This window comes from Fusarium musae, chromosome 10 (assembly GCF_019915245.1).
Source record: "Fusarium musae strain F31 chromosome 10, whole genome shotgun sequence".
NCBI lineage: Eukaryota > Fungi > Ascomycota > Sordariomycetes > Hypocreales > Nectriaceae > Fusarium > Fusarium musae.
This window is the reverse complement of record NC_058396.1, coordinates 1,622,542-1,643,403: the sequence shown is the minus strand read 5'-3', so window position 1 is coordinate 1,643,403 and position 20,862 is coordinate 1,622,542. Positions and strand designations below refer to the sequence as shown.

At 48.1% G+C, this 20,862-nt stretch overlaps 8 protein-coding genes across 8 annotated transcripts; 4 read left to right on the top strand and 4 right to left on the bottom strand.

Annotated features, from left to right (window-relative positions):
- Nucleotides 1–792: 792 nt before the first annotated feature.
- Nucleotides 793–1,311, bottom strand: J7337_012726 (uncharacterized protein; the record flags this gene model as incomplete). Its single annotated transcript, XM_044830231.1, has 2 exons — nt 793–797; nt 888–1,311. 2 exons carry the CDS (start codon nt 1,309–1,311, stop codon nt 793–795), a joined length of 429 nt encoding a protein of 142 aa, XP_044675147.1.
- Nucleotides 1,312–3,599: 2,288 nt separating this feature from the next.
- Nucleotides 3,600–4,791, top strand: J7337_012725 (uncharacterized protein; the record flags this gene model as incomplete). Its single annotated transcript, XM_044830230.1, has 2 exons — nt 3,600–3,941; nt 4,036–4,791. 2 exons carry the CDS (start codon nt 3,600–3,602, stop codon nt 4,789–4,791), a joined length of 1,098 nt encoding a protein of 365 aa, XP_044675146.1.
- A 37-nt stretch (nt 4,792–4,828) lies between these two features.
- Nucleotides 4,829–5,356, bottom strand: J7337_012724 (uncharacterized protein; the record flags this gene model as incomplete). Its single annotated transcript, XM_044830229.1, has 1 exon — nt 4,829–5,356. One exon carries the CDS (start codon nt 5,354–5,356, stop codon nt 4,829–4,831), a length of 528 nt encoding a protein of 175 aa, XP_044675145.1.
- Nucleotides 5,357–5,637: 281 nt separating this feature from the next.
- On the bottom strand, nt 5,638–6,831 carry J7337_012723 (uncharacterized protein; the record flags this gene model as incomplete). The annotated part of the gene is made up of 1 exon (XM_044830228.1): nt 5,638–6,831. The coding sequence occupies one exon, from the start codon at nt 6,829–6,831 to the stop codon at nt 5,638–5,640; it is 1,194 nt and encodes a 397-aa protein (XP_044675144.1).
- An 817-nt stretch (nt 6,832–7,648) lies between these two features.
- On the top strand, nt 7,649–8,417 carry J7337_012722 (uncharacterized protein; the record flags this gene model as incomplete). Its single annotated transcript, XM_044830227.1, has 2 exons — nt 7,649–8,243; nt 8,293–8,417. The coding sequence occupies 2 exons, from the start codon at nt 7,649–7,651 to the stop codon at nt 8,415–8,417; spliced, it is 720 nt and encodes a 239-aa protein (XP_044675143.1).
- A 203-nt stretch (nt 8,418–8,620) lies between these two features.
- J7337_012721 (uncharacterized protein) lies at nt 8,621–11,060 on the bottom strand (the record flags this gene model as incomplete). The annotated part of the gene is made up of 2 exons (XM_044830226.1): nt 8,621–10,656; nt 10,967–11,060. 2 exons carry the CDS (start codon nt 11,058–11,060, stop codon nt 8,621–8,623), a joined length of 2,130 nt encoding a protein of 709 aa, XP_044675142.1.
- A 312-nt stretch (nt 11,061–11,372) lies between these two features.
- J7337_012720 (uncharacterized protein) lies at nt 11,373–12,393 on the top strand (the record flags this gene model as incomplete). The annotated part of the gene is made up of 2 exons (XM_044830225.1): nt 11,373–11,414; nt 11,464–12,393. 2 exons carry the CDS (start codon nt 11,373–11,375, stop codon nt 12,391–12,393), a joined length of 972 nt encoding a protein of 323 aa, XP_044675141.1.
- A 6,871-nt stretch (nt 12,394–19,264) lies between these two features.
- On the top strand, nt 19,265–20,785 carry J7337_012719 (uncharacterized protein; the record flags this gene model as incomplete). Its single annotated transcript, XM_044830224.1, has 1 exon — nt 19,265–20,785. The coding sequence occupies one exon, from the start codon at nt 19,265–19,267 to the stop codon at nt 20,783–20,785; it is 1,521 nt and encodes a 506-aa protein (XP_044675140.1).
- Between the last annotated feature and the right edge of the window lie 77 nt (nt 20,786–20,862).

The window sequence follows — 20,862 nt, the reverse complement described above, 5'->3', positions numbered from 1 at the left end:
TATTTTCTTACTATTATAAGCTATAAAAAGCTTTAATATATCTCTTAAGATAACTAAATATAAGATAATAATAAAGTAATATAGTAATATATATACTTAAATAAAAGCTTATTTATATAGTAAATTTAAATAAATTCTAGTAGTAATATATTAATAGAATTCCCTTTAACCTTAATAATATTAAAGATTATTAATAGACTTTTAAAAAAGAAAATAGTTTTAAAGCTATTAAAAATAAAAAAGATAAAATTTTTAAAGCTATTAAATTTAAAGAATAAAATAAGCTTTTAAATAACTTTATTTAATAGTTAGCTATTTTTAATATATATACCTTTACTTATATTATTTAAGGATTTTTTTAAGAAATTAAAAAAGCTATTAAGTAAAAAAGGGAGGTATTAAAAGCCTTTTTTAATAATAAAGCTAGATATAAGAAGACTATAAAGTTAATTAAAAAAAGAAACTAGAAATAAATTAAGTCCTTAATTAAGGTATAAAAGGTAATTTATTAAAAAGAACTTCTAGATATAATATAAAGCTATTAGAATTATTAAAAAATACTAATATATAAAAAAAGCTTAACTTAATTAAAGAAAGTTTTATAATAATATATATATTAGTATTATTAAAGCTAAGAGAAGGTTTAGGGTAATTAGAAGGTAGTAGTAGTATTAAGTTTATAAGTTAGTTATAAGGTTAGAAAATACACTTCAGTTTTAACATAATGAAAGTTAGAAGAGCTTTTGCTCCCTGATGTCCAACTCGGGTTCTATACCCTTACACGAACACACATTAGTCTATCACATACTCAGTCATGAATATTATATATCAGCTGCGACTAAATCAGAAGAAATTCTACGTACTTATGTAGACCTAAGTGTCAGTACTATCGCTGCCACCCGAAAACTTATTCAAGGGAGCACCATTATCTGAGAAGGGATCAGTTTCCAAGGCTTCATTCCACTTGGAACAAGTTCCCTTAGGAACGACACCTTGCTTCTCCAAGTCCTCGACAACGTTCAAGATCCAGCGCTGACAGAACAGCGGGGGAGCTTGCCGAACAGCAGCCTTGATCTTCTGCCTATGCTTCTCGAGGACCTGGGCAATTAAGTGACGCTTCTCAATACCATGGCTGTCAACGCGCTTGGGTTCAATAGTAACTTCATATGGCTTACCATGCATGGGTCCTCCAGTTATACGATAGAAGATCCCATGCGTGGCATTTTCCTCTGCAAGCATGAGAATCCAGTGTCGAGGTTGACCTTGACCTCGCTCCTTAGAGATGACAAGATAGAGATTGAGAGTACTCATGAGGAACGTTGGAGACGTATCAGTGTTTTAAGCTTGAGTTATCAGCACATAGGTAGAAGCTACTTGCTAAGTATATGGTCTTAAAGGCATAAGGTGTAACTCTCATTAAATACAAGCTTTGCGAATTAAATTCCTGTTTAATATCCCGTGTTCCATGAACCTTGTTTTCTTTGGCAACTTTAGGGATTTCCATGGTTAACCTAAACGTCGCCTGAACATACTTATAAACTTGATGTGCTAGTGTACAATTGAGAAAGTTTTAGACTTTGTTCACTTAAGCATTAAAGCGATACTCGGTTCACGGTGGACTACAAATGATTAATTAGTGATAATAACCGAGGGACAAAACGCCAACAGGTATACAAGCCTATGGGGAAGGAATTCTAGCAGCAACAGCCCATTAAGCAGAACTACAAAGCCTTAGATACCACGAACTAAACTCGTACTGAAACCGGCCGAACAAACTCAGGCATAATGGCCATGCGCATAATCTCCTCAAGTCCATCGCGACTAACTCTTTGTCTCGGTAAAGAGTTAATCATTTCAAAATATGGTGTCAGGTCACCACCTATGTCAGGAAACCTAGAAGGTCGCCGCACATCTTGCATGGCGACCGCACGAGTGGATATTCGAGATGTTTCAATATTAGAGCTGAAAGTTGGAACAGTGAAATCTGTAATGAAATTATAAGCTGTGAATGACGGGAAATGTCTCGTGTCTCACCTAGTTGAACATATCTCAGGATGATCTGGTGTTGCACTGGGAAGCTACGGCGGCCGTCCAAGGTGCCGAAGAATATCCCAGCCTGGTTGCTGCCTCTGGGATCGCGGGGGTCATGATGGGCTTTAACGACGCAGCCAAAGAACTTCGCTTCCCAGTACCGCCCAGATTCACCAGCTCTTGGACCTCGCGGAGTGCCCGGTGGATGATTTATGACAGGAGGCGTGAGCCTTTCAGAATCTTCGAACATGAATCCCATGAGCATATGCACAAGCTCATGGGCGACAGAAATGCTGAGCAAGAAAAGGATCTTCTGCAATGCTTCAATGTCTCGTCACTCAGCTGCGTTCACTGCACTGTCGACGACCTGGTGGGGAAAAGGTAAGCTTAGTACAATGAAGGTTCCTCGAGAAACTAACGGTTTTGTTCAGCCGGAACACTGCAGCCCATTTTGGATTATAATCGCCTATTTGAGAACCGAGAATGCTTGGCCAATCTACCCTCTGGGCGAGACCCTCACCAGTGACCCTATCACTAATGATGATGTTTGGGGGCTCGGCACGGCACTTGGCAAGAAAAATATCAACAAATCGACGAGCCTCATTCAATTCTGTTTGAAGGTTGCTTTTCGGGATGAATGTTTCCTGAGCGCGACGGTCAAACGCCCGCTAGGCGTCTGAGATCAGCGTTACCAGGGCTTCCCGGCCTCGGCGAGACTCGAGCATAGACATACCTAAATGGAAGACAAATGCAGCGACACGAAAGGTTCTGGAAGACTGTGGCAGATCCGGAATATTCACAGGATCAGGTTGGGATTGATCCAAGACTCGGAAGTTGTTGAGCCCGCCTCCCTCCTCCTGACGAGGACGAGATCTGGGACCACGAAACGACATGATTCGGAAAGATAAGGTAACACAAAGAAAGAGTTCTCTGAAGTGATGAGCTTCTGTATCGCGAGTGTTGGTAAAAGTCAAGATGCAACAGAGAGTGATGCGTCCTTTCCTGAATTCATTGGGACTTGATTCATTTATATTTGTCAAATGTAACACCCAGACATGAGACCCCCACTGGATAGCCGCCTGAAGATTTATCAATTTCGAATCTTCCAGTAGGAATTGGGGACTTGACGCTGTGTTATTGTGCAGAACCAACACTGTTTCGTAAATAATGGTGCAAGACCGGGCGAGGCTATGGCTACGCATCCCAGTAATGGCTGACTACCATCGGCAACAACTCTCATTCAGTCAGTCCTCATCGGTCAAATTTCGACTTGCCTGCTGGGCCCAGGGAAATTGTCATGGGCATTTTAAAAACGTGAGACCATCTGTTGAAGGGAGGGAAACAATTCTGCCGCGGTCCTACAACTGGTTTGCATGACTGGGACCTGATGGAGCCTTGGAAGTTAGGCATTTACCTTCGCCAGCGCAGCGCTGTTGTTGTCCGCATCTCTCAGATTCAGCTTCTCCCATATCTCGAATCTGCACGTTTCCGTCATGATTTCACATTCACATACGCGATCTCAATTATTAACATAACTACTCCCAAGCGATACATTTGATAATCCACCCATGGATCCCGACCAGTTGGAAGCACACAAGGAAAAGCTCCGAGACATTGCGCGCACCGCCTACGACAACCGTGTGCCGTTCAAAAGTATCACCTCCGAATGTCATCGCCAAATATTGGACCGCGCCATCAGAAATGTTCTGTCAACCGAATTAGCGCAGTTCACATACGCCCAGATTATAGATGGCCTCCCCATTGCGGATGTCGCCTGGGACCGTCGACTTCCCGGTATCATGGGAGAACACATCATTAATGACCATGAGTCATTGTGCCCTGGGGCTTTGGAAAAAGCACATGAATACTACAAAGTATGGGGCCCTTCGAGTCTCAAGTTTGATCCTGAAGTGAGTCATCCTACCGGATTCGGTGACAAAGAACTTGATACGATATCACCAGCAGCTTGATCCTTTTGATGGCCCTCACTAACCATCCCTTTAGACTCTAAAGGCCTTTCAAATCGCCGAGCCTGTCTCCAAACCATTCATCATGCGCCTAATTGAGTTGGTAGCTGTTTCGTTACATCAAATAGCTGTTTGGTTGCATAAACTCGAACCTCATCTTCACCAGGGCGATATTGACGCTGTCACATACTGGGAGATGCCGCTATCTGAGACGATGGCTCGATTTCCGCCTGGGCCAACCCTTTTCAGTCACCACGATTATCTTGACGACGATATATATCCAGAAGGGGTAGCAGATATGGTTGGATACTGGGCTGAGGATCGCATTCTCGGCGGCGTGACTGTGTTCGATCGGCGCCCTGAAAATCTGGATGAGATACCCAACATCTACTTTCACCCATGCCGCAAGAGTCAGACGATAAGGGTGTACCAACTACGAGATGAGCAGCAGCAGGTCCTCCTTGACTTTCTTCTCCAGGAGGAGGTGGGATCATTACCATCACCTCTGCCGATTCTTGGCGATAAGCAGAATCGCGTGAGAGTTGACGCACCGAGAGCACTCACGCACCATCATATTTACAGAGATATCTGGGAAAGACGACCATTGACTATCATAGAGATGAGAATATTTGACAGAAGACCGAAAGACGAGCCTGATTACCCCGAGGTCGGCGATATGATACGTCGCATTAACGCGCAGGGCGGCATTCCGCTACCGCGGCCTCGTCCACGCTCTTTGTCGCCACCGATGAGAGATGATGCCGGGGAGAAGAGCTATAGAGACAGAGACTAGCTATACGACCTTGCAAATATGTTACGGCTCCTTGGCCTCAAGATTTGGAGCTATCGCCTTGACATCGCTTTCCCTTGTGAAGAATCGGCATACCATCCGTGACGCCCTTGATCTCACTCTCACAAAACTCGACGTTGAAACGCCCACTGAAGATCTCCTTTGCAAACCCATCCGGGGAAATTTCACTCTTGCCCTCGACTCCTTCGCCGAAAAGATACAAAGGGTCCAGACTTCCAGTGGCGATGCTGATATCTTGCCCGTCGGGATGCCAGAACAAAAAGGAGCCGCAGTCGCCGCAGAAGCCCCGCGCGATGTTTTCCGACTTGCGATATCTTTTGATCTTGTCCTCTGAGGTGCCCTGCCACTCGATGGCGGAGACGGGGACTGTCAAAGTGGCGAGAAAGAAGCTTCCTGTTTGTTTGCGACATTGGGTGCATTGGCAAATACAGCCTAGGGTGTCGTTGGAAAGAGAGTGATCTTTGGGGAAGGAGATCTTGTAGCGGACGGCTTCGCATAGGCACCCACCCTCAAGGATTTTGGATGATGAGTTTGATGGCGAAGCCATTGTAACTTCTTTTTCGACTTTGTAGATAGTAAAAGTCTTGAGTAGCGATAGTTGAAGTTGCAGATGAAAGGTGGTAAATATTCATTGCGTTTACAAGTCACCATTCGCAACCATGACGACACTTAAAGCGGAGGGCATGTCAACAGCGCCCTTCTCGTTCAACGTGTCACATTACAGTGACTGCGACAAAGGCCTTCATGATTTACTGATGATATATATGCTAATTGTATAATGGAATGGTATTTTTATATCGAGATCTAACAAAGTCGTGCTGCATGTCTTTATTTGGGGTGCATCGGAAGGTTCTCCACTGCCCAAGCCCGCTGTGCGTCAACGTATTCTTGAGAGAAAGGATAATCATTGTATCCAATCTCTGATCCTCGGACGTAAAAAGTAGTACGGTCGTACTTTGCCAACTCAACGCCATGCTTGACCCTCCATACAAAGTCGGGATTCGCAATGAAATGGCGACCGAAAGCGACGAGAACATCCCACTTGCTGTAGTGCCCATCGAGGACTTCAGCAGCAGAGACAGGGCTGTAGTTACCCGCAACAATTACGGGTGAGGTATTGTCCCAGATGTCGAGGATGAAGTCAAGGGTTTGCGCGTCAACTGAAGGGTCGGTGTCGGGAGCAAGCAGCTTGGCGGGGTCACCGCGGGCTTCAACAAGAGAGAGGTAGGCCAAAGGGCCAAGCTTCTTGACTTCATTGACGATGTATGAGTATTGCTCCTTGACGTCGGATGACTCGGCTCCTTGAAAGGAAGCGTATGGTGAGAGGCGAAGAGCAACGCGCTTGGAGCCAATCTCGGCTGAGACAGCCTTGACGATCTCGAGAAGAAGACGCGCTCGGTTCTCAACAGAGCCTCCCCACTTGTCGGTTCGCTTGTTGACGGAGTCGGATGTGAACTGATCGATCAGATAGCCGTGAGCACCATGGATCTCAATCATATCACCACCCGCGTCGATGACTCGTCGAGCAGTAGCGACAAAATCCTTGATGAAGCCTTGGATCTCTTCCTCAGTCATAGCTTCAGGTGCAGGAGCACCCTCTTCAATAGGCACAGCACTGGAAGAGCGATACTTGAAGCCCCGCTCCTTCTGGTACTCAGGGTCAGCAGCTCGGCCTTGACCCCAGATTTGCTGCGACCAGAGCGACTTGTTTGCGTGAACGCCGCTGATGACCTTTTTCCAAGCAGCGACCTGCTCGTCTGTGACGAAAGCGGGACCTTGTCGCATACCGGTGTCTTGCATTGAGACGCCAGTAGCTTCTGAGATGATGAGAGTGCCCGGCGCTGAACCTCGCTCGGAGTAGTATCGTTCTACAAAGGGCTTTGCGACGTGGTTGTCGTCATTGCGGTAGCGGGTCAGAGGGGCCATGACCATGCGGTGTTCGAGTTGGACATTGCCGACTTGGATTGGCTTGAAGAGCCTGCTGTTGGGAGAGATTGTGGTGGTTGTTTTTGTGACTGTCATTTTGGATGTGAATGCTGGTCAAGTGTTGCGTAATGAAGAAAAGGCAAAAGCGATGCTTGAAGTACAAGTTGTATGATTTAGAGTTGCGATCATGGTGGAGAAGCTAGTAGGAGACATAGCGACTTCTTATACTCTGATGAAGTGAAAAATTAGATTGAAGATCAACGTTATTATCTTGGTCGGTCGCCTTGAGGTCGCGAGATGCGATTATGTCATTTTTCCACTGACTCGTTGATTTCCAACTCCGGGATCCCGACCTTGGCAGACCCAGACGGCGATCTCCGATCCAATGAGTTGAAGTCCTCTGTGCCGCTAATCTTGTGACAAATGGGAACATCTCCAAACAAAGTGCTCCCCACCTCGATTCGATCCTTCAGGAACCTCGGAGTGTCGACAATCGAGTGGGAACCTCCGATTTGATGCGATAATCATTTGGCTTATCAAGAAGCTATCCTCGGGATCTGGGGGTATGACGAAGCTGGGGTTGCTCATGCGTGGCAGGTTCAACACCATCCCGAATTGGACGCCTGCTTGTCGTGATGCAAGCCTGACCAATTGGAATGGCTCATTCTTCTGCCACAGCATCGTGAGACAATGCCAGAATGTGAAGCCGTAAGCGCAGACTGCATGGCGATGGTCTTCGTAAGCATCTCGCATGGACTCAGTCACCACGAGTATAAATGATTGTGATGATCCCATCAGTAAACAGAACATCAATCCAAGCAATACAGCAATTCAACAACAACTCCCAGCAGCTTTCAAAAAGTGTTCGCCAACACCATCTCTCTTCCACTCGACAAACTCACACTTACGCAAGATGTCTCCTCCTCGCCGTGCCCTCATCAGCATCACTTCCGCTTCTGCCACCCTCTTTGACGGCAAAGAGACCACCGGCCTCTTCATCAGCGAAGCCCTTCATCCATACAAGGTCTTGACAGCTGCCGGATTTGAGGTCGAACTTGCCTCAGAGACTGGCTCTTATACACCCGACTGGCTCTCTCAGCAGCCTGACTTCCTCAATGGCGAAGACCTCGCTATCTGGAACGACACCAACAGCGAGTTCCGCAAGAAGCTTGACAACATGCCCAAAGCCTCTGAGCTTGACCCATCCAAGTATGGTCTGTTCTACGCCTCAGCTGGACATGCAGCTCTGATTGACTACCCCACTGCATCTTCTCTCCAAAACATCGCTGCTCAGGTTTGGGCTAGCGGCGGAGTTGTCTCGACTGTTTGTCACGGCCCAGCCATCTTTGCCAATCTCATTGACCCTACCACCAACGAGCCTTTGATCAAGGGAAAGAAGATCACTGGCTTCACTACCGAGGCTGAGCACACGATGAAGGTCATGGACGAGCTTCGCAGCTGGGATCGTGAAATGGTCGAGGAAGTAGCCGCTCGTCTCGGTGCAACTTGTAAGTTCCCTCTCCCAATATTGACATGGACTCTACTAATAGGATGAAGATGAACGTGCTCCTGGTATTTGGGATGATTTCCATGTCGTTGATGGTCGTTTGGTCACAGGTCAGAATCCTGCTAGCGCTACTTCGACTGCCAAAGCGGCTGTAGCTGTGTTTGAGAAGCTTTGAGCTTAAGACGTGCGATAGGAGAAGCGGGTGGTGAGATTTCGAAGTTGTTGGTCGAGATGGTTCGTATCGTTGGTGTTGAGTATTTATTCGTCCATTGTTGAGAGCAGTTCGTATAACAAGGATAATTGGTTTGTCTGATTCATTTGCTCATACGTCGTTAAAGGCGCAAAATTGGCTTGTCTGGATTGATGATGGCCCAGATATTAAGCCGCAACAGTATCAGTTGTAGATCCCGAGGTTCCTGGCAGAAGCATGTCGAGATCAGCCCAAAAGTCCACGTTCATCGCCATGTCCAGAAGATCGAAATCTCCACTGATCGCGTCAAACTGATTGGCAACTGCGTTCGTCATTGCTCCCTGAATAGGTAAATTATACAAGAGGGGATCCACGGCTGGCATAGTCGTCGGGCTCGATTGCATCCCTAGCTGCGACATGACAGACTCGATGTTCGTGTGCAGGGTACGGACGATAACAGCAGCTTTGGAAGCAGCATCAAAGCTGCGAGCGAAAATATCGAGAACAGAGACAGCAACCTTTATTGATGACCGGACTGCTGGCGCGAGTGGGTGACTGAGATATGCAACAGCAAATCCGACCAAGGTCATCGCGGCGCTCCATTGCCACTGGAAAGCTTCATGCCAGCCGTTGAGTATTGATGTCTTGGTCAAGACTTGGTGGGTGATGCTTGTGAGCTGCATCGCATGTTGGGCGCACTTGGCTGCCATTGCGGTTGCCGAACTGCCCTGTTGTAGAGCGAAAGATAGGAACGGGCGATGAAGACCAATACATAGGTGATGATACTCGAGTTCCAATTGAAAGCGCTGTCGCTGAAGCCACTGTGGTGCAAATTGCTCGATGTCGAGAATGGAGTCCTCAAGAGAGTAGGGGCTGCCATTTTTTCGGCTAGTCTTGAGTGCCCGGGGAATCTGTGTCGTCCACTCTGTGAGAGCAACTGTTCGCGGACCCCAGGCATTTGCAAGATCCTCCATTATGCTTGGGTCATCGTAGACGGAGTTCCCATCGACAATTTTAAGCGGGTGCCCGTAGAATGCTTGATTGAGAGCTCTCGCGGCTTGGTATAGCTTCGTGCGCTGCAGATTGAGACTGAGCCATGTGGCGTTGTCCCCGATGGGAGGAAATGCCGAACCTGACTCCATCGCCGCTTCGAGGCTATCGCTGGGTAGTTCAGGCATGACGTACGAGTCACGAATGAGGAACGGGCGGCCGACCTTCATGCCAACCTTGGAATCGGCCTCAAAAACGGACCACCATAATCGTCGTCGAAATTCACGCTCGCGTCGTAGCATCGTGGGCAGAGGATCCAAGTGCAGACCTAGCATGTAGGCTGTTCGGATTGCGAGGGAAATGGTTGTGTCGGCCATGTTGTGAAAGGAACCACCGCAGACGTACAATGCGCAGAGTAAATGACACTGAAGTGTTGAGATGGATGGGCTCTCGACCTCGCACGCCAAGAGGGTCTGCGCTCTTCGGTAGTACCATCGACCGGCCATGGTTGCATCGTTGTCTTCAAGGATGTTGCCTTGCTGGCCGCATGGGAGCGCCGACGTGTAATACTGCATACACATAGCGAGTATGATATCGACCAATGCGGACGGTTTTCTCGGCGATCCAGCTGGTACATCGACGTAGAGCGATTGATAGTGCGCCTTGAAACTCGCCTCATCGACAACGGCATAGATGCAGGTATGATAGGTCTCCCAATACAGGTTGATGAAGAACCCTTCCTGAACTGGGGTGAGATAGAAGCCTTCCTCGTTGACTCGCGCGAGAGGCGCTAATAGTCGTGAAGAGTCTTGTGTTACGCTCGGCTGACCCAATTGTTCCAGGTTACTGGCGAGGTGAATGAGCATGTGATCAGCTTGAGCGCTGAGAAATGTGCTCAGCCGATGAATGAAGAAGTAAAGTGACGAAGGCCCGAACCAAGCGCTGTGAGGTGATCGTGCTGGTCGAAGGTACACGCCATCCCAAAACTTGGTCTTGGTGTTTTCCTGGGTCGCTGGTCTTGTGAGAGCTAGTGATCCGCCAGGCGGCGTCGGCTCTTGTTGTTGTGAGGCGGGCGTGTCGCTATTCCGCGCTTGCAAAAGTTGAGCCTCGAGGTCTTTCACCCGACGCTTCAGTTTATCGATCTCCTCTTGGGCTTGAGGAAGAGTCGACACAGTAGGTGAGTTGTTGTTGCTGCACTCGCGACCGCGCGAGCGACAGTTGAGGCATGGCACGCCTGTATCACATTTTATCCGTTGGAGTCGACAGCCATCACAGGCTCTGCCGACTTGTTGTCGCTTCCGTCTCACAAATGCTCGTGTTTGTTGAGCTTCAGTCGCTCGAGGGACTGGTTCAGTCATCAGCAGTGCAAGTGAAGCATAAAAAGCTCCAGAGGCGTCGATATGAGTTCAAAGAGAAAATGCGATCATCCGAGAGCGGCGCGCTCTCATTTCACTGAGATCGAGTCATGATGAGCGTGAGCTGGATGAATTGAAGTCGAGCGTTCTGCTCGCTGCTGATTGCGGGGCGCGTTGTGATTAGCTAACCCGATTGCTGCCACTGCTGAGCACTGCAGGTGAGCGCCTGGAACCTGGTGATTATGAGCCTGAGAGCGTGGGGATACTCATTTGACGCCGCCATCTTCCAGGTTCTTGAAAAATCAGTCATGAACTGCGAAATGTGGGAAACCAAGTTGTGGAAGAGACTTTATGTGTCATGGGTCAAGAAAGAATGCTGTTGTGTTGCTCATCATTCGCTGTCGGGGCGATAGCCTAGCGCGTTCCTCCAATCTTCGATGTTGACGTCGTTGATCTTGTGCCAAACGCCAGGCCCTGAGAAATTTTGGTCGGGGCCTGAATGTCTCCTCATCACTCCCAAATTACCATTCCTTCGTCTTTAGTGTAAGTCCACTTCTGCCTTCTTCTTGGTCAATCAGCTCTTTTTCTCTGATTGATGTCCGCCCCAACCAACGCGGATGCTACGGACATATCCTTGGTGAGCATCACGAAATCCCGAGCGCCATCGGCAATACTAACTGCAACAGGCCGCCGCTTTTGCGGCACTGAGTGTTGAATTTGTAGTTCACCCGTTCGATACTCTCATTACACGCATCCAATCCCCTGAATATGTACCCAAATACCGGAGCCACGAGGGCAAACTCCAACCGACGCTGTTCCGGGGCCTGTATCGCGGCTTGACACCAACCGTCGTCACGACCATCCCGGCCTCCGTCACTTTCTTCACCATCTACGAAACTGCCAAGACTACTCTTCAGCCGAAGGAGGGTCTCAAGCCCGGGAGCCTGTCTCAAACCGCTGTCCATGCCGCCAGTAGCGCGCTGGCTGATATGGTCGCATGCGCCATCATCAACCCGTCGGAAGTCCTCAAGCAGAACGCGCAAGTTGCCAGATTCTCAGAAGGTGGTGTGCAGCGCAATCCCATGTTGGCCTCGCTCAAGCACTTCGCAAGACATCCTCTGAAGCTATGGACAGGATATACGGTCTTGGTAGCTGGTAATTTGCCACGTACCAGTCTCACGTTCTCCATTTACGAGTATCTCAAAGGCGCCTGGCTACGGCGTTCAAAGAGACCTGAGAGCATCGCGGAACAAGTCAAAGTGAGCGGAATCACTGCTGCTATCGGTGGCTCAATAGCCTCGCTTCTCTTCGTTCCAATCGACGTCGTGAAAACCAGGATGCGGTTGCCGGAAATCGCTCCTCCAAGCCATCTTTTACAGCCAGAAGCACTATTCACGTCTTCACTGAGCCGCGAGAAAGCTAGGAAGCCCGCGGCGAGAGGGCCCATTTTCATTACCAAGGGCATCTTGATAAGAGATGGGATTTCGGGACTGTTCAGAGGGGCAACTGTCACTTGCATAGCAGCTGCTGTGGGGAACGGGTTGTTCTTGGGTTGCTACGAAGGACTCAAGTTGCACTATGCCCGTGAAGCTTCAGAGACTGAGCTCATCCAATAACAATGGTCAAATTGACTTGGTAGGTAGCAATGGGCGGTATATTGTACGTGATGCGTAATATAGCATAAAGACAATGCTCCTTCTCCCGCCTGATGTCTGATGCTGAAATCACGGATCGCTGTCGACTTAACCACGTCTGTTCCATGAAGCTCGATTCTCACCACGCGAAGAAGACGAGCTCTTTCAATGCCATGTTTTCAGGGGAGCAGTTCCTGGGATAAAAATACCATTCCGGCCTGAATTATCCCAAGCGCCACTACTGCCGAAAGACCAATTCTTGTCGACATCAGCTGTCTTCTATCCAAGATAATGGTGCCTGCACAGATAGCCATGAATTTGCTGAAGTCGACGAAGGTTCTTGAAGAAGGGTCTCACTTAAGCAGTATGGATAAATCACCCAAACAAGAGGTCCTCTCATTCCCATCGTGGCGCTGAGGAAGCTTCCATGCTAGTTAGTTAGAAGTCGGTCTGCAGCGATGCACAGCTTTACCCATTTTAGGGAATAGTACGCGTGCAGAAGTGAGAGTGGGGTTAGGAGACCCAACGCATCAAGCAATCTTATGTGGCCTAACAGTCCAAGCCCAAGTTTTTGGTAATAAATTGCGGTAAAGAGACCTTTGCCGTCTACAAAACGGCCGTAAAAGGTAACAATAGACTATATTCCATTTATGAGACCTACCAATCTTGCAGAAAATGCAGAGCAGGGCTCATAGCAAACATGGTTAGCGTTGTAAACCGTTAATGACAATATCATCTCCGTCTCAAAGCTCGCACTTGGCGTCAATCATTATTGAGTAAGTCCAACCGGTATCTGCACCACGCACACCAAGTATTGCCCATAACAAGATAAGTGTCAATTGATCCCCGCAAAATCATTTCCTATTGATACCCTCAACCTCCGGGTCCTTGGAAATTGGTCAAAACTCTTTGATCTCACCACCATCGACTTCAGTGTGGAAGAAAGGACCAGGGAGTGTTAATAATCCAATGCTTATGGTCCAAAACATTTTTGAACTCAATTCTCCCTTCTTATGTGCAACATGGCTGACATGAAGTAAGGTTCAGCAATCATTCTACGAAGTCTCCAGCTGACAGAGTCAAGAACAGTGCTACCTGAGCCAGTGATGGACGGCGAGGATGAACCGGAAAAAGAAAGCCATGTATCGACGAAGAGTTCCTCGACAGGAAACCGAACTATCACTGGGAGCAAAGCACTGTTACCAATCAAAAAGCTTGATGCTTTCATCTCACGCCTAAATCGATTGATGCATACCCGGGAGAGCCACGATGCTCTCATCCTCTTCCTGGCCTACGCAGCACATTTCGTGGCGACGGTACTCGAAACACCACTTCCCGACAGGCTTAAGAGTTGGCTTCTCAGATTTAACGAAGTTTTAATGACGATTGTACCGCCAAGACTCAAATCACTCTTATCAACTTTCAAAGGGTTTCCAACGATAAGCTCGTTGTCCGCCAACAAACCTCTGATCGCCGAACGATTCAGGGCGTTATCGGATATTCTGGACGACTGGCAAATCATCACCAGACTATGGGGCTTACTGGCGACTTGGGCAGAAGCAAAAGAATTTCTAACCAACCTCACATCTGAAAACGAGAGTGAGGAAAAAAAAAGGAACCCACGGAAATACTTTGTTCTTACAGCCATAAGAGCTTCTTATCTCCTTGGACTTTTCGGTTACTATGGAACGGAGAACCTAGCATGGCTTACAAGACGCGGCGTGTTCAAATGGCCAGAGAGGACCGAGTCGAAACTCATGATCTGGTCTCTCAAGGCTTGGGGTGTTTATGTCATGTCTGGGATGGCACAACTGCTATATGACCGATATGAAAGCAAACTGACTGGAGAAGGGCAAGATGAAGAGGCAAGGATAGAGTGGCGGAGGAATTTTATTCATCTTTTTCTGTATGGCCCACTGACAATTCATTGGATACGAGACGGGGGGCTGTTTCCGGAGGCGATTGCTTCTTTCTTGGCGGCCTATACAGAGTTCATAACGGTCAAGGGACTATGGAAAGACTGTTAAGGTCTGAAGAGGATGAACCAGTCTCCAGCTGGGCTCAAGGATCTAATGATATAGTGCTGCCTCGGGTGGTCTAATAGAAGGGATTTGAGATGACCATTGTGAGAATAGTCATTGGTGACAGCCTATGACTAGTGAAACCGACTCTGCTGCCTTGTTGATAAGAGAGTGTAGAGCAATGCGCAGCTGTCCACGGTTGGTCTAGTCGGTTAAGACGTTCCTATGCACCTGGTAATCTGCAGCCACCCTGATCATGGCCTTGTCCCAGTCAACTACCCGCGTCAACGCCACGTTCACCACCGCTGAGACCACTAGGGCTTGGATAATCTGAAAATAAGAACTGACAATCGTTGAATACCAGCTACGTCGGGGATGTCTCATGCTAAAGCTCGTGAGAAAGCGGCCAAGGATCCTGATGAGCAAGTAACACGCCGTGTGTACGCCATATGCAAGTTGGTTCTGTACCACTAGAAGAAATATGCTTGGCATCATACCAACTACATTAGTTCGTCTTTTTTAAAATCAGGCTGCGAGAAACCAGTAACGGTTGGTCAGAACCATCATGCTAACAGAGAAAAGAGGTATCTCATTACCAGAGCCTTGGTTTAACTGGTTCCAGCAAGCCTCGATGACAAGACAAGATACATATTTCACAGCTTACATATCAGGCGCTAGTATATCAACAATGGCATCCCCTCTGCTTCAACCGCATACTGCGGTATCCCCCCAGGTGATATTCTCATTGGCTCTTCAGGGCACTGAGTGTGTTCTCCAGCTTGTGAATCTCACGCACGTTTGGAGTTTCTTTACAACAACACCAATACTCATTTATGGATGAAGTCCAAAAAAGAATCTGAAAATGAGGGCCGTTTCGGGTTCCCTCTATCACTGCCTTTCTCCTGATCCTCTCGCCCTCTGACTTAGTTCCAGCTCTCCTCTCAGCCTCTTAAATCCTCTCTTGAAGCCTCTGTAGACGTATGCGCTGTGATTCAGAGCCAACAACAGTGAAAGTCTAACAGTATCTTGAGTCATCAACGATTAGATGGCTGCTGTCTATTACGCGCTGAATGGCCGTGGCTTGACAGGCTCCCCTCCCGACCCCGCAATCACAGAGCCACCAGAAGCCTACAACAGAGACATCTTCAAGCGTCAGAATGCAGGTACTTATGATATTTGTAGCTACTGTTCTCTCCCTGGGCAGTGTAAGTACTCACAACACTTGATAAAATAAGCCCGCCTAATTACAAGGTCAAAGTCTGGATCGCGAACTTTTGCTATTACTCTAACGTGCCAATGACCTGTGCGACAAGCCGTAGTCACATTGGATGCGATGGATACATCAAGACGAGATGCTTTACCGCATTGACTTGCACCTCGATATCATCACATGACCTATGCTGGTGCGTTACTGTCAATACCTTTATCGTCCAATCATCCATTAACGCTTCACCAGCCCTTCGGGATGTGTCACTGCGCTTTCGACTGATACTTCCGAGCCTACAAGATCAGACGGCGAGTTGACTACAAAGACAGGAACGACATCAGAGAGCAACACCCAAGAGACTACCTCACCTGCTGAATCGTCTTCAAACTCTTCTGCGCCTGCAGGAGCTATTGTCGGCGGCGTTCTTGGGGGGCTTGCCATACTCGCCTTGATTGGCTTTGGTCTCTGGTTCATACGCCACAAAAAGCGTCAAGCAGGTAATGGATCCCAGGTGGTCGCAACAATCGATCAGCCTCCAGTAGCCCCTTATCGCCCACAACAGTCTGCCACCCACGCCCGAGGTGAGGTGACTATCAGCCTCTGGCGTCAGGTCTTGCGCCTGAGCCAAAGGCGTACTCGCCTTCTTCTAACATGCGGCATCCGGCCTTCAATGAAGTCCAACCGTTCCATCATGATAGTACTAGCCCAGCTGGATATCGCTGAGATTGGAAAGAAAGAAAGGGTAGTGTAAGTGAAAAGCTATTTAGTCTGATTTGGTGGGACCCTGTTCAGTGAAACGTGCGCGAGGTTGGCGGAACGCAAACGTGTGAAAGTACCAATAAGGTCATGACATATGGGCTCAGCAGGTGAATATATGGGATCCTGCATAAGAAACAGAAGTGGTAACAATACGTAGCCTAGTCCTAATAATCATTTAGTTCTACTCAAACTTATGAGTATTCTTTTCATTGAATTACAGGTCACACTTTAAATACCTGCTAAGACCTTACAAGATCTGGTCATCTGATTGGGCTTAAAAGTATGATAGGACGTTTTACCGCCCGAACTCCATATCATGATGCAATTGACTTTGACTTTTGACTCCCGGGTCTCAACTATAAAGAAGAGATGGAGTCCACAGTTTAGAAGTTATGCAACAAAGTTTGGCCATCCACAAACGACTGATACTGACAAGACAACTTAGATTATGACATTTAGGCTTTTGCCTCTTTTCCAGTAATATAAGATGAATCCAATTCCTCAGCCAAGACAATTTCGCTCAAAATTAGGGTTATCGAACTTGAAGCTCGGATTTGTCACGACTGGGGATTGTACTTATCACGATGCGTCTAATTCTGATCCTCTGGGCTCTGCTGGGTGCTTCCCTTGCTCAAAAGGACCAGAAGCAAACTAAAGAATTCTGCGAAACGAGAATGAGCAGAACCGTGGTGTCTGATACAACCAAATACACCACTCACACGAAGGTTAAGTTGACCGCGAGCAAGCCATTTTGCGACAGGACACGTAGGCATCCAACTCTCACGGTCAAACAAGATCCAGTCACTAGTACGGTTCTTACCAGGTCCATTCGTACCGTTTCGGTTACCGCTCCCCAAAAGCTCAAGACGCTGACAATCACAAAGACCAGTGAGTAAGATGTGGTCATTATCTACAAATCTGATCGTCTAACCGTCCGCAGTCACCGAAACAGCCGTGACGACTCCCACTTTCCTTAAAACCGACTCGACAGTTTATACCACAACGTCTACCCTTACCTCCACAGTTACAGTCCCGACGGTTTCTGGTTTCATCCCTCTCGCCTCGGTATCAGGTTTTGTTTCCCGAAAGCGAAGCCAGTCCAACCGAAGCTTGCTCAAGGAACATGCCTTGGGGGACACTACGCGTGTTTCCCCCTTGCGAGTCTTTCCTCGCAAAGTCAAGCCCAAGGATAAGCCCAAGGCCCTAAAGGACCCCTGTACCATCCAGATCGAACCCGGCGATAAAAACTTTCCCGTCAAGCCAACTCAATCCCGTCACGTAGTCGCGTGTTATCAATCCGTCCTGATCACAAAAACCGAGCGTTTCTCAAGTTGTATACCGTGGACAAAAACGATCACACTTGATCAAAAAACAGTTTTAAAGCAGGAAATCACTAGAGGGTGGCTCACGACTACAGTCACAGAAGCTGATACTACTATGACTGCGGAAGACACTGCCACGACAACTTCGACACTTACTAAAGCAACTACAACGAAAACCTTCACGGAAACTGAAACTGGTACGTCTCGGGTTCACTTTCTTGTGATATAAGCCACTTACTTACCACCATTACCATCTAGTGACTCGAACAGATATTGCTCCAGCCGAAAGTTCTTGGGCCGCTTGCAACGCTGAAAATCTCGTCAATGCGGCGAATGGCGGTCATGGGATTAACGCAGTGAATATTGGAAAGAACGTCTACAACGTTCACCCACTAATCACTCCTTATGACTGTTGTGTTGAGTGCCAGAAGAGGTCAAATTGCATCTTTTCCGTTGCGTATCATCCCCATTGCTACCTTATCATTGGTACTGCCTGTGTTCCAGGCCATACCTTTGACACTAGCTTTACGACATTAAAGAGATTACGCCCCGAGAATGGAGCTACGCTGAGTAATGGCCCGTGTGGCCATATCGTAAACGCTGGAGATATTGGGTGAGCCATTCAAGATGTTGCTTAAGAGAAACATGGTGCCATGAGGTACAGATGTCTGTGCATAACCAGTCTTGTCTTTTACTGTCTTCGAACATGGCAAACAAGAAGGTTCATGAGCGCCTCAGATGGAGGGAATGTCGGGGTATCGGAATATCTGTAAGCAAGGACTATTATCAGCATCTTTCGTCCGTGTTTAATTCTTCGCCGGCGGCCAAGTCCGAGCGTGATCTCTCAAAATCCTGACATCCATCAAAATCCATTATCATCAATTTCCACGGGACTTCGGCACGTAGTCCCCACCAGCCGGCTACTAACCGGCCGTAACCTCTCCATTCGCCTCCGTAGAACTAAACCATACTTGGAAAGACCAGGCGACATCTACTGAGTCATCGAGTAAGAGTCTCAGACCTGACCACAAGGGCGGTTCTAAAATGAGAGTGAACCACGTCCTCGGCTCACACAAGGTTCGCCTAATCTTTGCGCGCGCCCCAGGTTCCCCAGAAACCCCGGAAGTTGGAGATAAGACGAGTGGGAAGGGGGGAGATATGACTGAGAAATTGCGATTATTGATTGTCATATAGTGTGACTAAAGATTGGAGGTGCCACGCGACAACGGAGGTCGTGCCGCGCCCTATCTTGGTGGTGCAGATCAAGACTAGGCCATGGGAACGCGTTCGTGCTTAAGAATGCGACTGCACCCATGCGATGTCGCACTCTTTGACTTTAGCAACGCCTTTTGATCTTATAATCACCTTTTCCCTACTTCCATCTTCTAATATCCTTTATGTCCGTGCAACGTGGACGGCATCATTGATCATAGCGAATGACCGCGAAAAGCCCCCAGCAATACACAAACATCCTCCTCAAACAGGAGCACCGGACCTTCATCCTTGCGTCCCGCCTTGATCTTCGAGCCTGAATACCGAAAAAAATGACCGAGAAACACGACATTCCCGATAATGCGTCCTTGACGCCCTCCCAAGCTGCTGGCAAGACATTCGCCACCCATCACCTCCACGGCGGTGAACAGCTTGAGAAGCGATACAGTCCTCTTTCTGTCCTCGCTTTCGCCTTTACCACCACCAATTCTTGGATGGCCTTTGCTTCGGGGATTGCGATCCCGCTTGCTTGTGGTGGAGGACCCTCGATCATCTACGGCTTGATCGCTGGTGGCATCATCATGGCTACCATCAACATTGGCTTTGCTGAATTGGCCTCGGCGTTCCCTTCGGCTGGTGGACAGTATCATATTGTCTTCATGGCCTTTCCCGCGTCTACCCGACGCGTTGCTGCCTTTTATACTGGTTGGATCTCCATTATTTACCTGATGGCTGCGACGGCTTCTTGCAACTTCTTCGCTGCCAGCTCTGTTTTAGACCTCGTCCAACTGTGGCACCCGTCATATAATATCGAGGCTTGGCATACGTACTTGATGCATATCTTGCTGTGCATCATCGCCTTTGCCGCCACCTCGAGGTTCCCTGCTGCCATCGGCCGCTTGACTACTACCATATTCTGGTTGTCATTGGTTGGCTTCATCGCTTCCATGGTCACTCTTCTGGCTGTTAGTGATCACAAGCAGTCGGCTTCTACTGTTTTCAAGGAGTACAAGAATGTCAGTGGATGGGGAGATGGCTGGGCTATGATTACCTCTATCACTGCTTGCTTATGGGCCTACAGTGGTGTCGATGGTCCTACTCACTTGGCAGAAGAAGTGCCGAACCCGAGTAAGAATGTCCCTCGGGCTATCTTCTTGACCATCGGTCTCGGTATCTCCACCGTCGTCGCCTGGACTATCGCCCTCATGTTCTCCATCAAGGATGTCGATGCCATCATTGAGTCGACAGTACCCATTCTCGAAGTCTACAACCAAGCGCTCAACAACAGAGTTGCTACCACCATCTGGTCTGTCTACTACATCGTCATGTTCTACGATATCGTTCTGAACTTATTCATCTTCTCTGGTCGAACCATATGGTCCTTTTCCAGAGATGGAGGTGTCCCTTTCTCAGCATTCCTGTCGCATCTCAACTGGGCCAGTCCTGTTCGAGCTACTGCTGTCATGCTTGCCCTGCAGATCATTATTGGGGTTTTGTACGTTGCTTCAAGCACTGCTTACAACAGCTTTATTGGTCTTACACTCTTTGCTCTCAACATTACTGTCACGCTCCCGCAGGCCGCGCTGCTTGTTCGTGGGCGCAGCTGCCTTCCTGAGAGGTCCTTCTCGCTTGGAAAAGCGGGATATGCCATAAACACAGCGGCGACACTGTTTGTTGCATTGTTCTCTGTCAGCTTTTGCTTTCCTGCTTTCATGCCCGTTACGGCATCTTCAATGAACTACCTTATCGTGGTTATGGCAGTTGGCCTGGTATTTACCACTGCCCTCTGGCTCGGTGGTCTTCGAAAGACGTTCACTGGTCCTCAGATCAGTCTGGAGGGCGAGGATCAGTAGAAGGCACACCACCACCTCCGATGGAAGTGGATTTGATCTCCATTAGTCATGTCGTCTCTAGATAGCTGTACTTAGTC